The sequence below is a fragment of the Dermacentor albipictus genome, unplaced genomic scaffold, assembly GCF_038994185.2.
Source record: "Dermacentor albipictus isolate Rhodes 1998 colony unplaced genomic scaffold, USDA_Dalb.pri_finalv2 scaffold_133, whole genome shotgun sequence".
Lineage (NCBI taxonomy): Eukaryota > Metazoa > Arthropoda > Arachnida > Ixodida > Ixodidae > Dermacentor > Dermacentor albipictus.
The window spans coordinates 97,966-120,813 of NW_027225687.1; the positions used below are offsets into that span (position 1 = coordinate 97,966).

The window sequence follows — 22,848 nt, forward strand, 5'->3', positions numbered from 1 at the left end:
GTGGCGCATTTAAGCACTCTGTAAAGCATGTAATTTATTATAAGGTTTCAAAAATGTGCGTTTCTACAGAGTGCAATGGTGCTGCCCCACCCCATTTGACACGTGTTGCCCATCTGACGTCAGCCGGACTAAAGCCTTCCATCCACGTGCTGGCGCTTCTTTTGCTAAGTAGTACCAACCTTTGATAGACACCACTGTGCCCCGATCCATTGGTCATACAAGTTCCGCTTTCGTGATTTTCAGTTCCTGAATTTTCGTTTGTTGCATGCTCGAACCTGTATGCAGCAGTCGCGTTGCTTCTGCCTAAAGTCAGAAACTGGAACTATGCAAGTTCTGCTTGACGCCGGAAACCGAAGGGGTGAGCAACGGTGATGTGCGAAGGCAGAGGGTAGGTTGGCGGTACTTAAACTGGTCTGAAAAAGCGTGCATGGAGGGTGTTTAAGTTAGACGACCTGTCCAGTTGGCTACTGAGGTCGTGGCATCAATAATTTCTCCAACTTTATGGTGGATAAATGTTGTTCATAATAATTGGAATGTTGGTTAATCTGTTTCTATAAAACAAAAAGTAGCAGAGAGAGAATACACAATTTATCACTACACTAAAGCACTTCCCGCACACAGCGAGTGTTGTGTGCGTGTGTTACAACGTGCTCAGTGTTGATGTGAGCTGCGCAAACATTGTTAGACTCGAGCTTTCTTTTCGTAAGCATCATGGAACACCCTTGTTGTTACATTGTGGGCTGCAAATCTAGCAATCAGTGACATGTCAAGCTGAGACGTCATATCCCTCTGCAATGCAACATGTGAGTGAAGTGCCTGCAACGCATCGGGCTGTTAGTTTCCGATTGGCACCAGCATCTACGCATTTGCGGTGGTCACTTCATGCCGTACGATTGCTACTACAATAATATCGCGTGTCTGGTATTTGAGTAAATGCAAGTGCAAGTGGACAGGGCATTTTATGGAATGAGCGGTGGTGCAGACATGAAAAGCCTGCACGGTGTAGCCACTTGGCAGCACAGAGCTCAGCCAAACACAGCTAGAGCTGATAGAGCAATAACCAAGTGGATTCTACTTTGCTGCTTGTGTAAATTTCGGATAGTAGCATTATCATGAATATGTTAATTGTTTAAAATGTTTTACACTTATTTAAGGCAATATTAGCTCTGTTTGGCTGGTGAAGCTCTGTGCCGCCACATGGCTGGACCATGCGGGCTGATCAGGCCGATCCCGTACGTCTACATTAAGGCTCTTCCGTCACAGTAATGATGTGGAGGGGCTCTAGTTTAAGCCTCAGTCCATCCATCAAAATGCCCTGCTCGTCTGTGGTTACTGGAATACGAACACTCTCCGTGCTGCTTGGATAGTTCTTGATGGGGACCTGCGGCCAGGCGGCTAGCGAAGAGGTTGGAGAGGCTTTGCGCACTGGCTCCGAAGAAACTGGAAGTAGGTGACACGTCTTATCATGGCGCTGGAGGCGGAGCTTATCCCCAATCACTCGACGATTGACTTGAGAAAAAGCATGGCTGTAGAGGAGAGTAACTTGTAATCGTTCGTAGATTTCTTAATATTAGGCGCCTTACTTATATTTTTCGCGAAGGTTTTACTGTAGCTGTACCCTATGCATCTACAAAATTTGTCCAAATCATTTCAGTGATCTTTATAGGGTTCGGGAAAAAATCGGTGATTATTATGCGAGTAAATGCGTAAACTTGAGCCTGTACTTATCATTGTCCACTCATCAGCAAGCACTGGAGCCTCCACTTGTGCCTCAATTTTAGGTTCGTGATTGAGCGATGTTCGGCCACTCCATTCTTTGTCGTCGAGGCTTGTTCAACTGCAATGAAATCATCTGTGCCATCGCCCAACAGTATTGCAATTCGGGGCATTGTCACTGTTATATAAGGCGTCGCTGCCTACTGCAGTTCTATGAGAAGGCGCGCGCTTGGAGCCGCCCAAGGGAGAGGAAAAAGAAGATAGAATAAATGCAGAGGATGAGTAATGTTTCCATTCCTGTCGTACTGATTTAATATGCACGATATAACATAATTGGCGACGAGGACTTAACAACCCATGTGCTACCGGCTTGCCCTTCATCTGTGCCGTCGATTGCTGCATATCATCCTCTACGATGAGTATTTCGGGGCTACAACCGCCACCCCCATTCCTGTCATCACCTGGAGACCCAGTCATCCCATGGGAGCAATGGATTCAAGCGTTCAGGAACTACATGGTGGCTCCGACCTACCTGCCATGCGTCGGAAGGCGATTCTGCTCAACTGCTTGGGCTTGGAAGGCCAACGCATATTCCAGACCCTCACGTCGGAGGACGACCCGCGCTTTTTGGCTTCGAGCGCCACTGGAGGGCCGTTGACGACTCCTGCCCCAGATGAGTTCGACTGCGCTGTTGCGACACTTGAAAGTCACTACAAGAGCTCTGTCAATGTCACCGCAGCGCATCACCGTTTCCGTCGACGTGCACAAGCCCCAGGTGAGACTGCGCTCGATTACGTCACCGCGCTACGAGGTCTCGTAGCAGCGTGCAACTTCGGTGACTTGGCGGACGACATGATGCGCGACCAGCTTATAGAAAAAACTACTAGCGAGTACTTGCGTGAACGCCTTTTACTGGAAGAGTCTCTTACGCTTTCCCGGGCCCTCACCATTGCGAGACAGCATGATCAGGCGACTAGAGAAGCGAGAGAACTTGCACGACATGAAGCACAAGTGCATCACGTTAAAAACACAAACACTTCAAATATGAGAGAAAAGCACTGTGGCACGTGCACATGCTATACGACGCCAACTGAAAGTCGTCGAGCTCTGAAAGAGCAAGAATGTTATCGTTGTGGTTCTTTGGACCATCTGGCGAATAGCCCTCACTGCAAAGCTAAGACACTTAAGTGTCGCAGATGTGGAAAGACTGGCCATCTGGAAAAGTTGTGCAAGTCTTCCCGAAAGTCTGAAAAGAAAATTCAGCATGTCACGGAAGGCGACGCAGATACAGCTGACACGGACAATCACATAAGTGTTTGTCACATCTGGAGTCGTAAGAAGGGAATTTATGCAGTTTTGGAAATTGAAGGAATTTCCGTGTCGTTCCTGATTGACACTGGATCATCAGTTTCAATCCTAGCCGAAGAGCTTTACCGACGCCATTTCGATACTGTATTTCCCCTGACATCCACGTCAGTCCAGCTCCTCGATTATTCTAAGTCAGCAATTCCTATAAAAGGATGTTTCATTGCTCCAGTTTCATTTCATGGCCGATGCACTTCTGTCCTTCTGCACGTTGTGTCGGGAGGATTAACCATTCTTGGTTTAGATGGCATCGCGGCTCTGGATATGAAGATTCAAGGGTCACCTCTCAGGTGTCTGCTAACGACGCAAGAAACTCCTGTGCTCCCTCCTGAATTACGTTCCGAGTTCGAGCACTTGTTTGAAAAGCAGCTAGGAACTGTCAGAGGTTTCACTCACAAGGTCCGAGTTCGCGCATCTGTTCAACCAGTGGCCAGCAAACTGAGACGACTCCCACTCGTCATTTGTGAGCAAGTCTCGGCAGAAGTACAAAAATTAGAAGCCCAGGACATCATTGAGTGCGTCGATTCTTCAGAGTGGGTCTCGCCAGTTGTCGTAGCCAGAAAAAAGGATGGCTCGATTCGCATGTGCGTAGACCTACAAGAGCCAAACAAATCTATAGTAGTGGACAGTTTTCCCCTGCCACAAACTGAGGAACTTTTGAACAGCTTGGCTGGTGCACAGCGATTCTCCAAGCTAGATTTAGCTTCTGCATACCATCAGTTACCACTAAGTCCAGAGAGTCGTGATCTTACGACGTTTATAACCCACGACGGACTATTTCGCTTTAAGAGGGTGTGCTTTGGACTGGCATCGGCACCGCCAGCATTTCAGAAGATGATGCATATGATCCTCCAAGGATGCAAAGGTGTCTTGTTTTACATTGACGACATAATCGTGTACGGACGCTCCAGAGAGGATCACTTGGTCAATTTGCGCACTGTTTTGAAACGGCTCTCTGACGCTGGCCTCAGGCTCAACTATAAATGTGTTTTCGACGTCACAGAGTTGACTTTCCTAGGCCATGTTGTCAGCGCAAAAGGGTTATTCCCACTGATGTCATCTATCGAGGCGATAACCAAGGCACCATCACCTACAAATATTAATGAACTTCGCTCGCTGCTGGGACTCGCAGGCTTCTACTCGAAGTTCATCCCGCATTTTTCTGATGTTGTGGAGCCAATGCGTGCTTTGCTTCGCGGAAACGCGCCTTTCGCTTGGACTGCGGCAGCCCAAACTGGCTTGGAGCAGCTGAAAACGTTGATAACGTCTTGTGAAGTTCTTCACCTTTTTGATCCTCAATTACCCGTGTACGTTACAACTGATGTCTCGGGATATGGATTAGGTGCTGTACTGCAGCAGGATAACGGAACATCACTGCAGACTGTCGCGTTCGCCTCACGCACTCTTCAACCGCATGAACGGAAGTACTCCGTCGGTGAACGTGAGGCCCTTGCCTGCGTCTGGGCCTGCGAGCACTGGCATGTTTACCTGTGGGGCCGACCTTTCACCTTGCGGACAGACCACGCTGCTTTGGTGACGCTCCTCTCAACGAAAGGCACTGGTCACCGTCCTTTAAGGATTGCGCGCTGGTCATCCCGGTTGCTGTGCTACAACTACATCATGGAATACAGGAAGGGTAGCGAAAACGTCGTGGCTGACGCACTCTCCCGGCTGCCCGTACAGAGTTTCATCCATGATGCACCCGAAGAAGAATTTATATGTCTCTTGTCCCCAGTAGTTACCACGCAGGAGCTTCGAGAAGCAAGTGCCGCCGATCAGGCTATCTCTCAAGTTAAGCAGTTTAACACTACTTCTTGGCCTGACAAGAAATCCTTGTCAAAAGAGCTGCTACCATACTTTCACGTGCGATCTGAACTCTCTGTTGTTAGCGACATTCTTTGCCGGGGTGACAGGATTGTCGTGCCTTCAGCTTTGACCCGCCGTCTTATGGATCTGGCGCATGAGTCACACCCAGGAATTAGTCGTACCAAAGCTCGTCTTAGGGAGTCGTATTGGTGGCCGTGCATGGATAATCACATTGAAGAACTTGTACGCACATGTGTAGCCTGCCAGTCATGTGACAAATCAGCACATACTTCTGCAGCCCCAATGCAACCCGTCACTCTTCCTGAGAGAGCCTGGGACAAAGTTGCTATCGACATTGTGGGACCTTTCACGCAAGCTCCAACGGACTGTCGATTTGCCATTACGCTTATTGATTACTACAGCAAGTGGCCAGAGGTGACTTTCGTACGCGATGCGACCACGTCTACAGTGACCAAATTCCTACTTGAACTTTTCGCGAGAGAAGGATATCCACGTGGGATCGTATCCGATCATGGACCACAATTCTCTTCAGCGAATTTTCAAGATTTTCTCACAGAGCGCGGAATCACCCATTACAACTCTTCAGTGTATTACCCGCAAGCTAACGGTTTAGTGGAAAGATTTAACAGGGTATTAAAGTCCTATATTCAATTAGCCCTGTTAGAACGTCGTGAGATAAGAACAGCGATGTTTGATTACCTACAAATATATCGCTGTACGCCGCATGCGACTACTGGTGCTGCACCCGCTATTCTTCTTCACGGACGCCAACCTCGCACCAGACTTGACATTGTGGGATTCCCTGACAAATGTTTCACCAATGACCCTTCAAAGGCACTACAGCTGTTGAGAGAACGCATCAAGAACAAGCAAATGACGTCGAAGCGCTACACCGATCAAAAATGCGGTGCCAAGGAACCCAACTTCGCCGTTGGTGACTACGTGCGGGTTAAACTACCTGCAGTCCAGGGGAAGTTATCTTCACAGTTTTCTGCGCCCAAGAAAATTATTGGAAAGCGCGGACCCGCCTCCTACCTCTTGGAAGATGGGCGGGTGTGGAATGCTTCCAAATTAGCGGCCGTTCACCCTGAAGCTGTCAGCAAAATGAAATTAGGTACCACGGCTGTCATGAACTGGTCACCGGCATCCGATCACTCAACTAGTGCGGCTGTAAGCCATCCGTCACAACCTGGCACATCACGCGCAGATAATGCACCCCTGATTCCTGAACCACGTGCTGCAGGGCACACGCAACAAGATTCAGCTAATTTGCCAAGATGCGAAGAACGCGTGAGGAGAAGCGCCCGCAACAAGAAGACACCAAAGAAACTGCACGACTACATCAGGAAGTAACGGACCATTTGTTTTTTGTTTTTTTTCACGAGGGGATAAGTTATATAAGGCGTCGCTGCCTACCGCAGTTCTATGAGAAGGCGCGCGCTTGGAGCCGCCCAAGGGAGAGGAAAAAGAAGATAGAATAAATGCAGAGGATGAGTAATGTTTCCATTCCTGTCGTACTGATTTAATATGCACGATATAACAGTCACCATAGACCGCCACCATCTCAGCATAATCTTGGCATTGTCTCTTCAAACGTGGAAGTGGATCACTGCTAATTAGGGGTATGCAAACGCCAAATAGTAAATTTTGTATTGAATATAATTTTTTCACAAGATTTAATGCTTACAAATTTAAGGCGAGAAAACACTGCTGCACATGCTTGGTAGTCTCCTAGCATTGCATAACAAGAATGTAGCAAGCTATCAGTAACTTAGGGACATCGCAATCAATATATTCAGTACAGTCTACTCTTATTAAAGGCAACATCAAATTAGTGTGCCAGCACTGGTTACAGCTCAGTTCTAATACAGTAGAACCTTGTTCATACGTTGTGAAAAAAAACCTGCGAGAGAAAGGTACTAAGAAAATGTACGATCTGAAGTAACTAAAAAAGCGAAGCGTTGCGCGGATCATTGCATCACGAGACGCCGACGTGCATCGACCTGGTGGTGCTCTAGTGGCCCAAGATGCGCTTTGTTGTTTTCCTATTGTGTGTTTTAGGAGGGCGACAGGACACCGAAATGAAATCGACCTGGTGGGCAACACTAGATGCTACTGAAGCAAAACGTGATGCCCACATTGCACCTCCTGCCGAAGGGAACGGCAGCGCGTTTGGATTATCACATACTAAAAGCCTGCAGTATACTACCAATGGCACTATGCGCCATGCACTGTAGAACAGAGATGAAGATGCTTATCACAGTTGAATTGGCGGTGATGGCTGTGAATGCGGTGTGCGATGACCCGAGCGGAGATTTGCTGGTACCAAAGGCAAGTATTGCGGTGATGCTGCCACGGCAAGCAGCTGCATATTGTTCCTAGTCGCCCGGGCCTTGTGCATTTTCTTGTTTATGTGGAATATAGCGGCCAGAAAATGTATGACGCGATCGCAGTTTGGCGACGTAGTGAACGTTGGTGCCGAAAAATCGTCTTTTCTGGGAACATATGAACTGGTAAAAATAACCGTAACTCTATTGGGTCATTTTTTGTGTTCTCAATTGCGAACATTGGCAGCAGGAAAACGTATGTAGCGGGAACATGTCAACAAGGTTCTGCTTATATGGAGGTCTCTAAATTTTATATTATGATTGGAATTTCTGTTGAACAGAATCAAGTTCTTTTTTTCTCACAACCTAATGAATTAGTATTGTTCTGTTCAACTGAATACCAATAAGGTTCTCAGCTATATAGTGGACCTGTTTTTCAGCAGTCTACTTGCTCCATAAAAAGTTTTGCTCTCAAGCCCTTCTGCACAATGCAGAGGGGCTGTCCAACTTTACACCGTGAGTTATAAGGTCAGTCTGTGCAAGAGGCAAAGTGACTGCATGTTACGTAACTTGATCACTGCTCTACGTGTAGCCAATGCTGACGGTAAAGAGCAGGTGCCGTCAGTGCATGTGTGATTTGCCACCTGTCAAAGATTCTGAAATCTAAAGGGTCAGCATGTTCATGCGATGCCACTGGTCAATGTGGTAACGGGCTGCAAGCAGCCATGGAATGCTTGCTGCTAATATGTTCGGTCAGGTGGCTCGTCAGTACTCGGTCTCGAGACCATGTGTCCAGTTAGACGGCTATTGAAGAGGTTTGAAGTTCGTCTCAGGGTATTCAACGCAATCCACATACCTATCAGTGGCTCATCGGCCTGATCTTCGCGCTTGCTTTCAAACTTTACGAAATACGCACTGCTATTATTGTCATGCGCTGCAGTGACCATAGGATGGTAAGAACTCAAATTAGCCTAGACTTAAGGAGGGAACGGAAGAAACTGGTACATAAGAAGCCGATCAATGAGTTAGCGGTAAGAGGGAAAATAGATGAATTTCGGATCAAGGTTCAGAACAGGTATTCGGCTTTAACTCGGGAAGAGAACCTTAGTGTTGAAGCAATGACCGACAATCTTGTGGGCATCATTAAGGAGTGTGCAATGGAAGTCGGTGGTAACTCCGTTAGGCAGGATACCAGTAAACTATCGCAGGAGACGAAAGATCTGATCAAGAAACGCCAATGTATGAAAGCCTCTAACCCTACAGCTAGAATAAAACTGGCAGAACTTTCGAAGTTAATCAACAAGCGTAAGACAGCTGACGTAAGGAAGTATAATATGGATAGAATTGAACATGCTCTCAGGAACGGAGGAAGCCTAAAAACAGTGAAGAAGAAGCTAGGAATTGGCAAGAATCAGATGTATGCGTTAAGAGACAAAGCCGGCAATATCATTACTAATATGGATGAGATAGTACAAGTGGCTGAGGAGTTCTATAGAGATTTATACAGTACCAGTGCCACCCACGACAATAATGAAAGAGAAAATAGTCTAGAGGAATTCGAAATCCCACAGGTAACGCCGGAAGAAGTAAAGAAAGCCTTGGGAGCTATGCAAATGGGGAAGGCAGCTGGAGGGGATCAGGTAACAGCAGATTTGTTGAAGTATGGCGGGCAGATTGTTCTAGAAAAAACTGGCCGCCCTGTATACGCAGTGCCTCATGACCTCGAGCACACCGGAATCTTGGAAGAACGCTAACATAATCCTAATCCATGAAAAAGGGGACGCCAAAGACTTGAAAGAATTATAGACCGATCAGCTTACTGAACGTTGCCTATAAGGTATTTACTAAGGTAATCGCAAATAGAATCGGGAACAGCTTAGACTTCTGTCAACCAAAGGACCAGGCAGGATTCTGTAAGGGCTACTCAACAATAGACCATATCCAGACTATCACTCAGGCGATGGAGAAATGTGCGGAATTTAACCAACCGTTATATATAGCTCACATTGATTACGAGACAGCATTTGATTCAGTCGAAACCTCGGCAGTCATGGACGCATTACGCAATCAGGGTGTAGATGAGCCGTACGTAAAAAAAATGGCTGTGGCTTAGCTAAGGTTAAGCCCAGGATGCGAAGTATACTAGCCTTTATTTTAGTTGTTGAACCACAGTTTAGCCTGGTAAACTGCTGTTTCTTGGCTATATTTGGTTCGGCTAGACGAAGAAACAACTCGTGCGTTACTCTGCTTCACCTTCAAGAGTGGAACGCGACAGCGTTCCCGTCGACCCGCCTAGGGGTGTAAGACAATGGGCTACGGCGCAGCGACTACGCGCCCCGCATTGGACGCGGTGACCGTCGAGCAACGCAGCGTTCGGCGCGGCAACGAAATGTGCGCCTGAGCAAGCGACGCACGCCTGAGCCTTAGAAACGGCTCGTTTCTAAGGCAACACCGCATTCGCTAGAGGCGCTTTTGTACCGCTTTGAAGCATCGTACTGGTGGCTCAGTGATAGCGTCTCCATCTCACACTCCGGAGACCCTTGTTCGATTCCCACCCAGCCCATCTTGCAAGAGTTGAGCCAAAGCCACCTAGAAAATCAGTCTCTGTAGCACGCCGCAACCTTTGCTTCTCACTCCAACGAGCAGCTCCGTCTCCAGGAGGCATCTCGCCTCGTGAGTGTCTAGCAGAGGCAAGCGCAGCTGCTTATATACCGCTGCGACGCCGCTAGCGACGGCGCGAGTTGGAGCCCCGTTTCTCCTCTGTCGTGACGTCATGGTGTCACGTGGTATTGAAGGCGACACTGCCGCGCCCGAGGAGCTGGGTTGAGCTCTCGTAATATGCTTCGCATAAAACACTGAAAAATATCTATAGCGGCTCTGCAGCCACCGTAGTCCATAAAGAAAGCAACAAAATTCCAATAAAGGGCGTGAGGCAGGGAGATACAATCTCTCCAATGCTATTCACAGCGTGTTTACAGGAGGTATTCAGAGACCTGGATTGGGAAGAATTGGGAATAAGAGTTAATGGAGTAACTTGAGTAACTTGAGATTCGCTGATGATATTGCGTTGCTAAGTAACTCAGGGGATGAATTGCAAGGCATGCTCACTGACCTGGAGAGGCAAAGCAGAAGGGTGGGTCTAAAAATTAATCTGCACAAAACTAAAGTAATGTTTAACAGTCTCGGAAGAAAACAGCAGTTTACAATAAGTAGCGGAGCACTAGAAGTGGTAAGGGAATACATCTGCTTAGGGCAGGTAGTGACTGCAGATCCGGATCACGAGACTGAAATAATCAGAAGAATAAGAATGGGCTGGGGTGTGTTTGGCAGGCATTCTCAGATCATGAACAGCAGCTTACCATTATCCCTGAAGAGAAAAGTGCATAACAGCTGTGTATTACCAGTACCCACGTACAGGGCAGAAACCTGGAGGCTTACGAAAAGGGTTCTACTTAAATTGAGGATGACGCGACGAGCTATGGAATGAAGAATGATGGGTGTAATATTAAGGGATAAGAAAAGAACAGATTGGGTGAGGGAACAAACGTGAGTTAATGACATCTTAGTTGAAATCAAGAAAAAGAAATGGGCATGGGCAGGACATGTAATGAGGAGGGAAGATAACCGATGGTCTTTAAGGGTTACGAACTGGATTCCAAGGGAAGGAAAGTGTAACAGGGGGCAGCAGAAAGTTAGGTGGGCGGATGAGATTAAGAAGTTTGCAGGGACGACATGGCCACAATTAGTACATGACCGGGGTAGTTGGAGAAGTATGGGAGTGGTTACGAAGTGGGAGTATGGTTATGCCCTGCAGTGGGCGTAACCAGGCTGATTATTATTGTTGTTGTTGTTGTTGTTGTCGTGACCTCTGTGAGCGTTGCATTATCATTTCTGTCAGTTCTGTCGACCCGGACGAACCTTGTACCGACACAGGCGGGCCCAGCTGACATGGTGCCATTCTGGAAATAGTGGCGTTTGGGCGCCGTGTGGGCAATCCCTGCATCGGGTTGAAGTAGGGAAGCACTCGCAGTGATGAAATCTGCTGTGGCATCAGTCAGGGCGACCTATCCGTAGCGTGCTTGGCACTTATTTTGCGCTGAAAATGAAGTGAAATGCTTGCTTGGACAGTGTCGATCACAGTGGGCTTGACAGCATACACATGTGGCACTGCGTAGGTCTCTTATGAATGAAATTATTTGAATGCTCGCTATTCAATTCGATTAAGTGATTTCGTTTGTTTGCGTAACCCAGTGCTAATGCTTCAACCAACTTTACCGGTGCATGCAGCCATTTTTGTCAGTATGATGTCCTAGGGTTGTTTCGCTGTACTATGTAGTAAATCACAATCTTTATATTGAGTTTGAAACTAGAAACATGCACTCATTTAATACCTGCCAGGTTTGTCTGTATTAGTACCATAAATTTTCAACAAACTTTGAGTGTCCCTCGTAACTGGCACAATGAGTTTCATGCTAAGTGCAGCAGGTGAAACCTATGCAGCAGGTGAAATAGCACTATTTCCTGAATAAGATGGCACGTTTTGACATGTTTTAATCATTCTTTCTCATCTTGCACTTTTCTTCCAATTTGCACTTTCGAACTATCGTTTTGGAACGAAAGTTATAAAAACTGTTTTCAAAATTATTTTTAGGCTAAAGATTTGTGAGGGACAAGACCATAGATGTCTAACATTTTCTTGATGGAGCAACTTTGAAATTACATTTCTGGATCACATTAACAAAAACAAAACTTAGTTTTCAAGTGATGCAGTTACTGCAGAGAAAGGAATAAAATTACTACTGGCTGTTACTATCCTGTACTATAGGGCATCCAGAAGATACTTATTCGGAAAAGGTTTTAGAAAGATGGTTTTCTTAAGGAGGCGCACTCATTCACTCAGTGGGACATGCGTAATTTTTTTCTCTTTTGTAATAAGGTAATGAAATTTACATGTGCTGATAACAATACAAAGCATCCTGCCAAGTTTTACTGGACTTGGCATGTCGATTTGATATGTGACCTTTCAGCCCCTCACTGCCCTAAAGGGCATAATTCAGTCGTATTCCGCACAGGTTTTTTTAACTGAACCACTAACATGTTTACTGAGTCTCATTCTCCCGTGCTCCTTTCATCCTTTCCTAGGCTGAGCGAGGCTCAACCATGGACCTACTGGGGAAGCTCGAAGAAGCGCAGTACCGAATTGCTAAACTTGAGAAGGAGCTGAACGCACAGGCTGTGCACGATGTCTCAGTGGCTGAAGAGCGCCAGTGAGTGTGCACTTCTTGCTAATTTATGCATGTGATCCTTTGCTGATTGTTCAGTGGAAAGGACTCACTGCTGGTTCATTAAGCTGACCTTCACAGCAAAAGTTTTTTCCCTGACTGATAAGAAAGCATGAGCATTCAGCGTCAGTTACCATTTTTTTTCTGCCACTGAATGACCACCTGTTCTAACCTGTTCATTGCATCTGTGGTTATGTTACTTTAGCATGGTTCTAGACAGCATGCTGTAGTGCTCCGAAATCGATGGCACTTCTGACATCGCCTGCAGGTGACAACTGATATTGCAGTGGAATTCGGCTGCCATGCCAAGTATTTTGAGGGAAGATAGCACCATGCTGGCATTGTTCAAATAAAGTTTTAGTAACTTGGCAGAACTATTCAGTAAAAATATCTCAAGAACTTCTGAGCACTTTGTGTTTGCAAAGTACAGGTGTTCCTTCTAATCTGTGCAGCTGCCATTGATTGCCATTTGGGCAAATGACACGGAGCATTTGAAATTGGCAGAATGGGCATGACGGAACAAAATTCAGTGCCTGACTGTTGCTAAAGTGTTACTGATAAAAATGACTTTATAAAGCTCTTCGGACTTCCGAAACCCTTGATCATACAGGTCCCTTCACAATTATGCCATTAGCTGCCACCTTGTTCGCAGAGCAGCCAGTGGAGTTTACGCTCCTAGTGTTGATGCAAATCACAGGATGTGGCTCGGGCTGTAACCAGCAACGCACGATTTCTTGGATATTCTAACATGTGCTGCGCCTTTCTTGCTTACAGCCCTCCTGCACCCACAACAGTTGAGGTGGAAACACAGACTGAGGAATTTGGCGATGTACCTCCAGCAGCTGCCACACTGAAAGCACAGGCTCGACTCTCTGAAGTAGAAAGCGAGCTGCGTGACCTTCGCAGCCACCTCAGAGAGACACACTCTCGCTTGGTCGATGAGATGCATGCCTGCAAGGATGCTGAGGTTTCGGCCGAACGAGCTCTCGAACAGCTGAACGACGCTCAGCTCGCAATGCAGGAGGCTGAGCAGGAGGGCTTAGCACGGCATCTGGAAGAGCTACAACATGCCAATGACCACATGCAGCAGATGGCTGCAGAGTCTAACTGCAAGATTGAGCAGATGCTTTGCGACATCCAAGAGCGTGAACTTGCCTTGGATGTGCTGAGAGAGCAGCTTGACGACAGGACCGAGGCCTTGAGTGTTGCTGAGCAGAGAGCACGTGCCAGCGAAGATGAAGCCAAAAAGGAGGCTGCGCTGAGAGCATCTGCAGAAAAGCAAAGCAGTGCCATTGCCAAGGAACTTGAGAAGGCCCGCAGGTTGGCTCAGAGCATGGCAGAATCTCGGCAAGAGGCTGAGTTGTGCTTAAAGGCAGTGCAAGATGACCTCCAAAGCTGTCGCAAGGAGCTGCTGGCCAGGTGAGTGGGCACTAGCCATTCATACCAACACCTTTATTTTTCTTACAGAATAGTGTGTACAGTTCAACCTAGGATGCAGTTAAACATTGATATACAGTTGAAGCTCGATTTAAAGTGATTACCACCCTCGAATCATTTAGTTAAATCGGGAAGTTTGGAAAATCGAGTAAGGATTTTTCGGTCCTTCGAAATCTAAAATTGTAACGTAGCAACACCCAATGCGTACCACAGCATTGTATTTGCCGCTTACCCATGCTTGCGCGTGTAAAAGGCCTGCAAGGGCAGCCCAACTACTGCCACCCCTAGCATCATTTGGTACGTAAGAAATCTAGCAACTGCAGAGTCCGTTGTCCCGTGCATGGGTGTGGCGTGCAGCCTCGTCAAAATAAAACTAGGGCCGTGAGCAGGGTTCCAAGATGTTTTAACGCATTACCGTTAGAGCGCGCGCTCAAAGAAAAACCTGTGTGTCAAAAGTAGAAATAAATCGCAGCTTTATTTAACTGATTTATTTCTAAAAAGTCTTTGTTAAATCAGGTGTAATGCAAGCTAGTTATGTTAATTCAGGTGGATGATAACATTGAACTTTATGGGTACTTGCCGGGGAATGGAAATTTCTTTGTTCGAGCGGGAACTTCTTAAAATTGGGTTTCGTTAGGCCGAGTTTTAACTGTAATAAATATTGGATACAGTTAATGTATTTTTGTGTCTGATGCGACTTCATTATACTGATGTAAAACTGTATGATGAAGTAATGGGCACAACAATATAGCACATTATTCATTGTTAGCAAGTTTTGCCACCAAAGCTTACTTTGCAAGGAGCTATGAGCCTGATTGGCTTTTAGGTGAAATTTACATCATGAACTCGTATGTTCATTGTATAATGTGCAGCAGGGGTGCAGTAGCTACACGAAAAGCATGAAACCGAGACAGCCGCATTTCGACAGGGGTGAAATAAAAAACGCCCGTACACCTTGGTTTAGAGACGCATTAAAAAACACCATGGTGCCAACTACGGCCTGCCTCATAATCCGATAAAAGTTTAATTTTTCTTCCACAATGCGATGTGCCATGTGAGGCAGTGACAATGCTGAACCCTCCCAGAGGTTATGAAATGTGGCGCACAACGCACCAAGCAAACACCTCTCCCTTTGTGTTTTGTCTACTACGCAGACAAACAGCAGTGGTGCACGCGAGGTAATGTTCAACATCATCTCACCACTCTTGTGTTGGACTCTTGTGTTAGTTGTCTAAGAAAAAAACGCATTTCGTGTCCTTTCGCATGTGTTTTAAGCCTGGCAACAGTCATTTCATAATGGCGCTTCCCAGGAATGCCAGTGGCGGTGATGCTCCAAGAAAAAGAAGTGCTTCTTGGAGCAGTACAGAAAGCAGCGTTAGTGACGACATGGAATTTGTGTCCGACAGCGATTCAGACGTTGTCTTTACCCTGGATATTGCTTCACATGACGATGAGAGCGACGGCGATGAGGACAGCGATGACGACGACGGTGATGCACTGAGCAGTGCACATGTGAAGCAGTGCGTGAATACCGATAACCCGCCACTTGCGCCTCCGCGGTTTCCCTTCTCTTCAGTGCCCCGAATCTTGCGGCAGCCTACTAATGAGAATGACATTCTTGGCTGCTTTCATTTGTTGACTGGGGCATCATTGACATAATCGTCACGGAGAGGAACCATTCTACCAAATCCACACAAACCATTCGAACCAAATCTACCACACAAAGAGCGACTATTAATTATGAAAGCTTTTGTTACGATGAAGCAACATCTGTGCAATTTTCAATGTGTTACCGTGTATTGCATCAAATGAATACTTAGACTTTCAGTACGTTCTTTCAGTACGTTCTGAACCATTACCACGGCATGCATTGAGGGAAAGCAGCCCTAAACAGCAGTTTTATTTCTTTTTTAATTTCTGTGATAATTCTAAGCAGAAATCAATGATGTAATATATTTTCAGAATCAGAATTGCATGAAAAAAATTATGACTACTTTTAAAAAATTTGAAATTTTGGTACTTTTCTTGGAAGTTAAATTGGTGGTTAAAGGGTTAAGACCCGTGTCCCCGTAGTTATGGCACGTAAATTGCCACCTTGAGCAAGATGATCAGCACTGTTGTGCAGGTGCGTCACACGAGTAATCTTCGAAGTCTCACAGTGCATCATTGCACAATCCATGAAAGGCTTTGCCGTGTTCGTTTATGTCGCGGGCGTTTCAGAAATGCTGTTTGCCCATAACATTGGTGGTGTCATGGAGACAACGCCGTTCTTGGTGACAAGACGACATCCATACTTGTCCCTTCACTTCATTTTGTGATGGCAGTTCACAGCAACAATGAATAATGTCCTATGGGCATCCGTTTTTATGCGACATTTTCTATTTCTTTGGAGCATCACCTCGTGTTACGTTATTAAGTTTTTCGAGAGACTGAAAGTTTCCCTTCACATTAGTACAGTTGAACCTTGTTTTAATAGTCGGATCTGACACGAAAATACCTTCATTATATTCTATATTCATTATAAGCATATGCATTTGCGACATGCTGATATTGGCTTCAAAATTTGTTTTCGTTGTTATATCCAATAATTTGTTGTATCTGTGTTTGTTATATTGAGGTTTGACCGTATTCGTGGTTACATTATGTGCAAATGCAACACTGTATATGCAGGAATTGGCAAACAACAAAGTCCCTAGTGGGAGGAGAAAATTCTTTTCGTTAAGCTGTAGTAGCCTGCCCACATGGAAAAGCCAATATAAAGCACCCTTCACCAGGTTTGAGCATTGCAAACAAGCAAGCATGGTGTGCAGATCCTGTGGGGATGATTGAGTCTCCAACATAGTGTCACATTGTCATAACAGTGAAGAATGGGACACTGCCAAAGCCTTGACTTAAACTCAATCCTTTATTTGGCTCGCCTATGCCTAGGAAAACAGCACTCGAAGCACAACGAAGTGGCAAGCACAATGATCGATTGTTAAATCTGATCTCCGGGCCAAGATTGTCAGTTATTTATACGTGTATCCTTCGTAAAATCTGATGGTTGACTGAAGTAGTGTATATTGTCGGAGCCCCTAGGTGGACTCCGAAAGCGTTAAAAAAAATAAATAAATCAGGCAGAATAAACTGAGTGCATTTGCAGATGTGCGTGAGCAGTCTCCTTTTGGGAATAAAAATAATTTTTCAGTGTTGCTTTATTCGTTTGTGTGGGTGGCTTTGTTTTTCACATCCAGCCTATTGGTCCTTGCCACTGGCATCATTTGAGCCTCGGCGCTCATTCTTGGATAAGCAGCAGAGCATGGTATCAGCCAATGGTTTCATCAAGCACTTGAGAGGTCAGGGACAGTATTGTCCAAGCACAGCATTCTTGGCTATAGCATAGGTGGAGTGGCCTGGAGGTAGAATATTTTACTTGCAATCTGTGGGTGATCCCAGCTGTGCACTGTGAATTTTTCTTGTTTCTTTAATATTTTACCCATGCCTTCAGAGATTCCAGCAAAAGACACTGGCAGATATCAAAGCAACTAGGGATGTGAACCTTAACAGCTATCTCCTCTGAAAAAAAAAAAAAATCATCGTGGCCCTTAGCTTGGGTATGAAAGGAGGCAAGGGAGGAATGTCATTTGCAGGATGTTTTAAAAAACTGTTAGTTTGTGTTGCTGCGAGTAACCCACCTTCTGGCACTATCATCTTTCAGCATTTCATTGGCTCCTGTCTCTACTAATTGCTAAATCCTTCTTTTTTAAAAAAATTTATTGGGGTAGATAGCTTCCTGGACAGCAGTCTAAACTACTTTTAGTGTGTATCTATATTATTGCAACGGAGTTTGGAGAAGGTTCTTTTAACAGCTGCGCTTCATGTGTAAAAGTGACAAGCACACACACCTAGGTCATGTCTGCTGTGTATTTGTGAGGTAACTCAAAATAACTTGTTCTATGGCAAGTTGGTTGACATCCTTTGTGAAGCTGGATTTGCAAGCAGGTTGTCCGTTTTCTTTGCACTACAATGGCATCAGACTCCCTGTGTGCTACACCTGCAACTAATTTGTTGCAGTACACATGCACATTATTTAGTATGTTTTTCTTGTCTCCAGGGGTCTCTAATGCGTAGCACCTGATTTGTCTGACTGTCTGTCTGTTTGCACTACACAAGATTCATGAATAGTGTCCCATGGTGGGACACTATGGTCCCACCAGGAGACTCTGTGTCACATCAGCCGCATTTTAACTGGGAAAGAATGAAAAGCTCTCGTGTACCACACTTTCGGTGCACATTAAAGAAGCCTACGGGGTTGAAGTTGACTCGAAGCCTCTTTTCACAGTACCTTGCATAACGCATGTGTTGCTTGGGCATTAATTGTTCCTGTACCGCAGGAAATGACACAAGTGGTACCGCATTTCCCAGAAATGCAGCATGTAGACATCCGTGTTTTCAGTGCAAGTGTTAGAAAAGCTCATAATGGACTATACACAATGTCATTAATATTGAGAAGCACCACCTTCTAGTGTTAAAGCTGCTTGCTTCTGCAACTACTAGAAGCAAGCTGACCGATACAGTTGTCGGTTCACACTGCTTCGTCATAGCTATATCTGTCAATGGTAGAGAAATACCCCAATTATTTGTCTAAACTGTGACACTCTTTCATGACTCTGCTTGCTCTGCATGATTCCTTGACAGTGAGCAGTCGCACCAAGCTGCCATGGCATCCATGGAAGCAAAGGAGGAAGAGCTCTCTAGCTTGCGCCAGGCTCTCAAGTCGGCCACTGCCACTGAGAAGAATGTAGAGGAAGAGGAGGCCAATGAAAACTGCCCGCGTCGCACTCGTCGCACGAAGCGAAACACCGGGCGTACAACTCGAGCCACTCGGGCAAAGGCTCGGTCAGTGGCACCATCAGAGCCATCGGACAGTGAAGCGGACTTCAAGACTCCAGACCCCACCCCACGAGCACGTCGCACAAAGAAGTCTGCAGTGCCTCCGGAGGACCTACTGGTGAGCAGCTGTTCTCTTTCTATTCATTACTGGCTTTCCATCGCTTCAGGGCGAGGGAAACAGGCTTGCATGACTCCTGCTCATATGTGCTAGTGAAATCTGTGTTTAATTTCATCATGTGCTGTGTACCTTTAAAGGCTATCTTAATGACATTTTGCTTTGGCCAAATCTGTTCACATATTTATTCAAATACTATGAGGCGAGGTTTCCTTACAGAATGCTTGGTCTTGAAGTCACCTTCTCCGACCTTATATCTGAAACAAAGGGCCCATGCCAGATGTGAGGCTGACAGATTCAGCTACTGTTTTGATATGGTGGCAGCAACGGCACATTTCTGGTGATCCAGATTTTAGGGGTTCAGATTATTTGGCAATAATATTTTCTTGGACTGGTTGATTTGCACTTGAACTATAACTGCGCTGCGCAAGATGCACAAGAAAAGAAAGGACAGGACAACACAGAACAACTTTATTTTTTGAAACAACAGAAAGCCTTTATATAGGCAACCTGTTCATTTGCACCACCTGGATAAGTAACAAACTCTGTATAGAGGCTATAGCATGGACACTGCCCAACAGGAAACAACCTTAGTTATAGTATATACCGTATTTACTCGAATCGAACATGCAATTTTTTTCGATAAACAGGTCCAAAAATTCAATGCGCATTAGAATCGAGTACAACTCTAAATCCACGTTACCATATCGCCATCGGCATTAGAAAAATGGTAACCTCATGCGCTCTTCTAGCCTAGCTGCCGTAGCTTCCTCCATGTGCATACCTCCATGTTGCACGTGTAACGAGGCGCTGGTGTAATCTAATGTACCACCTGTCTTCCTGTTTTCTGCGTTTATTCAATCAGCATGGAAGCGCCGACTGGGAAGACAGAGTCCATCGTGATGCCGCATTTAACCCTTTGAGGGTTGATTTTTTCATTGGATTCCAATTCTTCTTGGGGACTTATTTTGAGAAAATTTACCTTCATTTTTCTAGGGTGACCGTAAAGTGTGACAAAAATATTTTGCGTTGGTATATATGTACTCTTCATTCATGAATAACAATAAAAAAGGAAATAAATTCATAAGAATTAAAAATTTGATGCATTGTTATAGTTTAAGGCTTCGAAAATGCACACACTAGGATCTTTCGCAAGGCTCAAATGTTCCTGCTCTTACGCTAATAGCGTAATCTTAATCCATAGCGTAATAGAATTGCGTAGGTGCACGCACTCAAGAAAACTGTGTGGTTGTGTGTCCGTCAAAAAAGCAAAACGTGTGACAAACTTCCGCTAATCTTCATCTTATCGCCAACCAAAGGCAATTAGTTTTCATGAGTCTCAAAAAAAAAGAAAACCATAGGAAACGCATGCTTGATGGCATCCTTCCTACGTGCGCCTCAGTGAGCACTAAACAAGCAAGAAACAAGTGGTCACCCTTTGAGCAATTAGTAACCAGATAGCCATCAGTTTTGCAAGCGCAAGAAGCCAAAACAGCGCGGCCGCCCACACGCCAATGCACAAGTGGTACTATTGGGGGCGAGCTCCACCACTGGAAAAGCTGCACCACTGTCGACGTGACTTGGCTGGAGGGATCACATGGACACAGTGGTCACGTTGGCTGCTTCGGCTGCTTCAGAAGCTTCGAAGCAAGCTGAAAATGAAACTTTAAAGTCCCATTTGCACTGCGGTTCTGATTAAGTAGTGAGGCTTTACCGCCGTCGGTGTCTCCTTGACAACATTTGAAAGTACTATAATAGGTAGTGGCTGCCTTTGGAGGCATGCAGCATGGTAGGCTACTGCTCAGTGCTGCAGTGCCGGACGTACGCAACGGAGCCCGCTGTCAGCCTTATTCACACATAGCCGCAGGGCAAGGAGCTGCATGAAGCTTGGCGCGCGAAACTTAGAACCCGCAGACAGCTATCGGCTACAACTTGTGTGTGCAGCAAGCACAAACGCGAAATTTCTGCCACGGTGCCAGGACTACGATGTTTGGTGAATAGCAGAAAATGTGCACTGAGACACCCGCCCGCACCCGCTGCCTGGCTGTCATGACGGTTTAGTCTATGAACTTGTTATTAGACACTGGCAAGTTCACTGGAACGGAACGGGAATGGTAAGACGCACATTAAAGAAAAGGCATGGCATATGGTCATGTTTATGTTATGAATTAATGCACTGGAATATGAAAAAGAAGCAGAGGGAAATCGTACACTGAGAAGACCAATAAACATACAGTGCGACGTAACTTCAGAAATATTGAAATGTCCAAGAATTTAGAAAAAAAAAAGATTGAATCGTCACGACGGCACATCAGTCGCCGTAGATATTGAAGTCTCTATAATGAAATTGTTTTTGAACAGTTCTGATAGCGTTCACACAACAATGGTTCGCTAGTGTATTGTCAAATGCTCATATGCTGTGGCCTAAAGCTCACGGCACAGTACGTAAACGCACTCACAGCGAAAGCAAAACATTGTGTGCAGACATGCGTGCAGACGCGCATTCGGTCACTGCGAACTCGTGCGATCGCTGCATTGAGGCTTCATTCTGTTGTGCTCCATTTGGTTATACAGACAGCCCACTATAAGAACATATTTCACTTAGTTTACTCTTAGCATTTGCCTACCTTTCATGCAAGAAGCCGATTCGGGAGACTCCATCGTGGCGACCGCGCGCAGTGGCGTTCACTGTACGCGTTCGGCAAAGTGATAGTGTCTGTAAATGACTCTGCTTTCAGTTTGCCCAAGATTATTATATCGACAGTCAACAACTTCCGTCGTTTTGAGAGTACTTACATAAATGTCCAGGAGGGCTGCCGCGTTATGTTTTTATTGAGCGCCGTAAGTGAAATCTACAAGGAGTGCGCCGTGTGATCCCTCATCCTACGCAAGGGAGGCACTTCTGACAAATGGCGACTCCGTTGGTCCTCGCCCTCAATCAAGATGTGCGGGAGCAAACTAGTGCTAAAATAAACCATGCAATGAAAACTGAGAGAGGGAGGCGGGCGAAAAAAATTCCTTGTATTCCCTCATAGTGGCAGCACATGACAGAATAGAATAAGTCAGGAAATTTGAGTACTTTTTATACGTACAGACAGCGCTGTAAATATATGGCATCGACCACTTTGGACTTGTTCGCGGTGCCGTACATTTACATCATAGACCCTCAAAGGGTTCAAAGGAAAGTTATCATGTGCGCGGAGACGGACGGAAATCGGGCCGCATCACGGGCGTTCGGAGTTCCCGAAACTTGCGTGTGGGACTGGCGCAAAGAGAAGTAGAATATATTTGCCAGCAAAGCAACAAGGAAGAGTTTCAGTAGACCAAAGCAGGGCCACTTCGCTGAAATAGAAGAGCTGCTCGCAGAATACGTGCAAAAGCAGCAAGCGGCACAGCGGCCTGTGACGACCGATCTGCTCAAAGTACGGACGGTGTTTAGCCCTACGGAAAGGGCTGATGCGGAGTGACTTCAGAGAGAGCAGGTGCTGGCTATCAAATTTTATGAAAAGAAAAGGCTTTTCTCTTCGAAGGCAGACAGGGGTATGCCAAAAATTGCCCGAAGAATATGAAGAGAAATTGCAATTTTCAGCGGTACGTTTTGAAGTTGCGCCATAGAAACAGCTACCACTTCGGACAGATTGGAAATGCCGATCAGATGTCACTCTACTTTGACATGCCTGCCATCACAACCGTTGAAATGAAGGGGGTGAAGCAAGTGCACGTTTTGTCTTCCAGCCACGAAAAAACTAGTCACCGCAATGCTTTGTTGCACTGAGGATGGGCACAAGCTGCCCCGTATCTTATCTTCAGGCGGAAGACCCTCCCAAAAGGAATCGTGTTTCTGAGTGGCATGATTGTGCGCAAATGAAAAAGGTTGGATGACTGCAGACTTGGTCGCTGACTGGAT

The 22,848-nt window shown here is 45.8% G+C and overlaps 1 protein-coding gene across 7 annotated transcripts in view; it reads left to right on the plus strand.

The window, feature by feature from the left end:
• Positions 1 to 22,848, plus strand: part of LOC139053473 (kinesin-like protein KIF20A) — a 73,226-nt gene that overhangs the window by 36,683 nt on the left and 13,695 nt on the right. For all 7 annotated transcript variants that reach the window (XM_070530450.1, XM_070530449.1, XM_070530455.1 and 4 more), the window contains exons 9-11: positions 12,378 to 12,502; positions 13,292 to 13,936; positions 18,632 to 18,944. In XM_070530450.1, the coding sequence (XP_070386551.1) occupies positions 12,378 to 12,502; positions 13,292 to 13,936; positions 18,632 to 18,944 (1,083 nt within the window). The remainder of the gene's footprint in view (positions 1 to 12,377; positions 12,503 to 13,291; positions 13,937 to 18,631; positions 18,945 to 22,848) is intronic.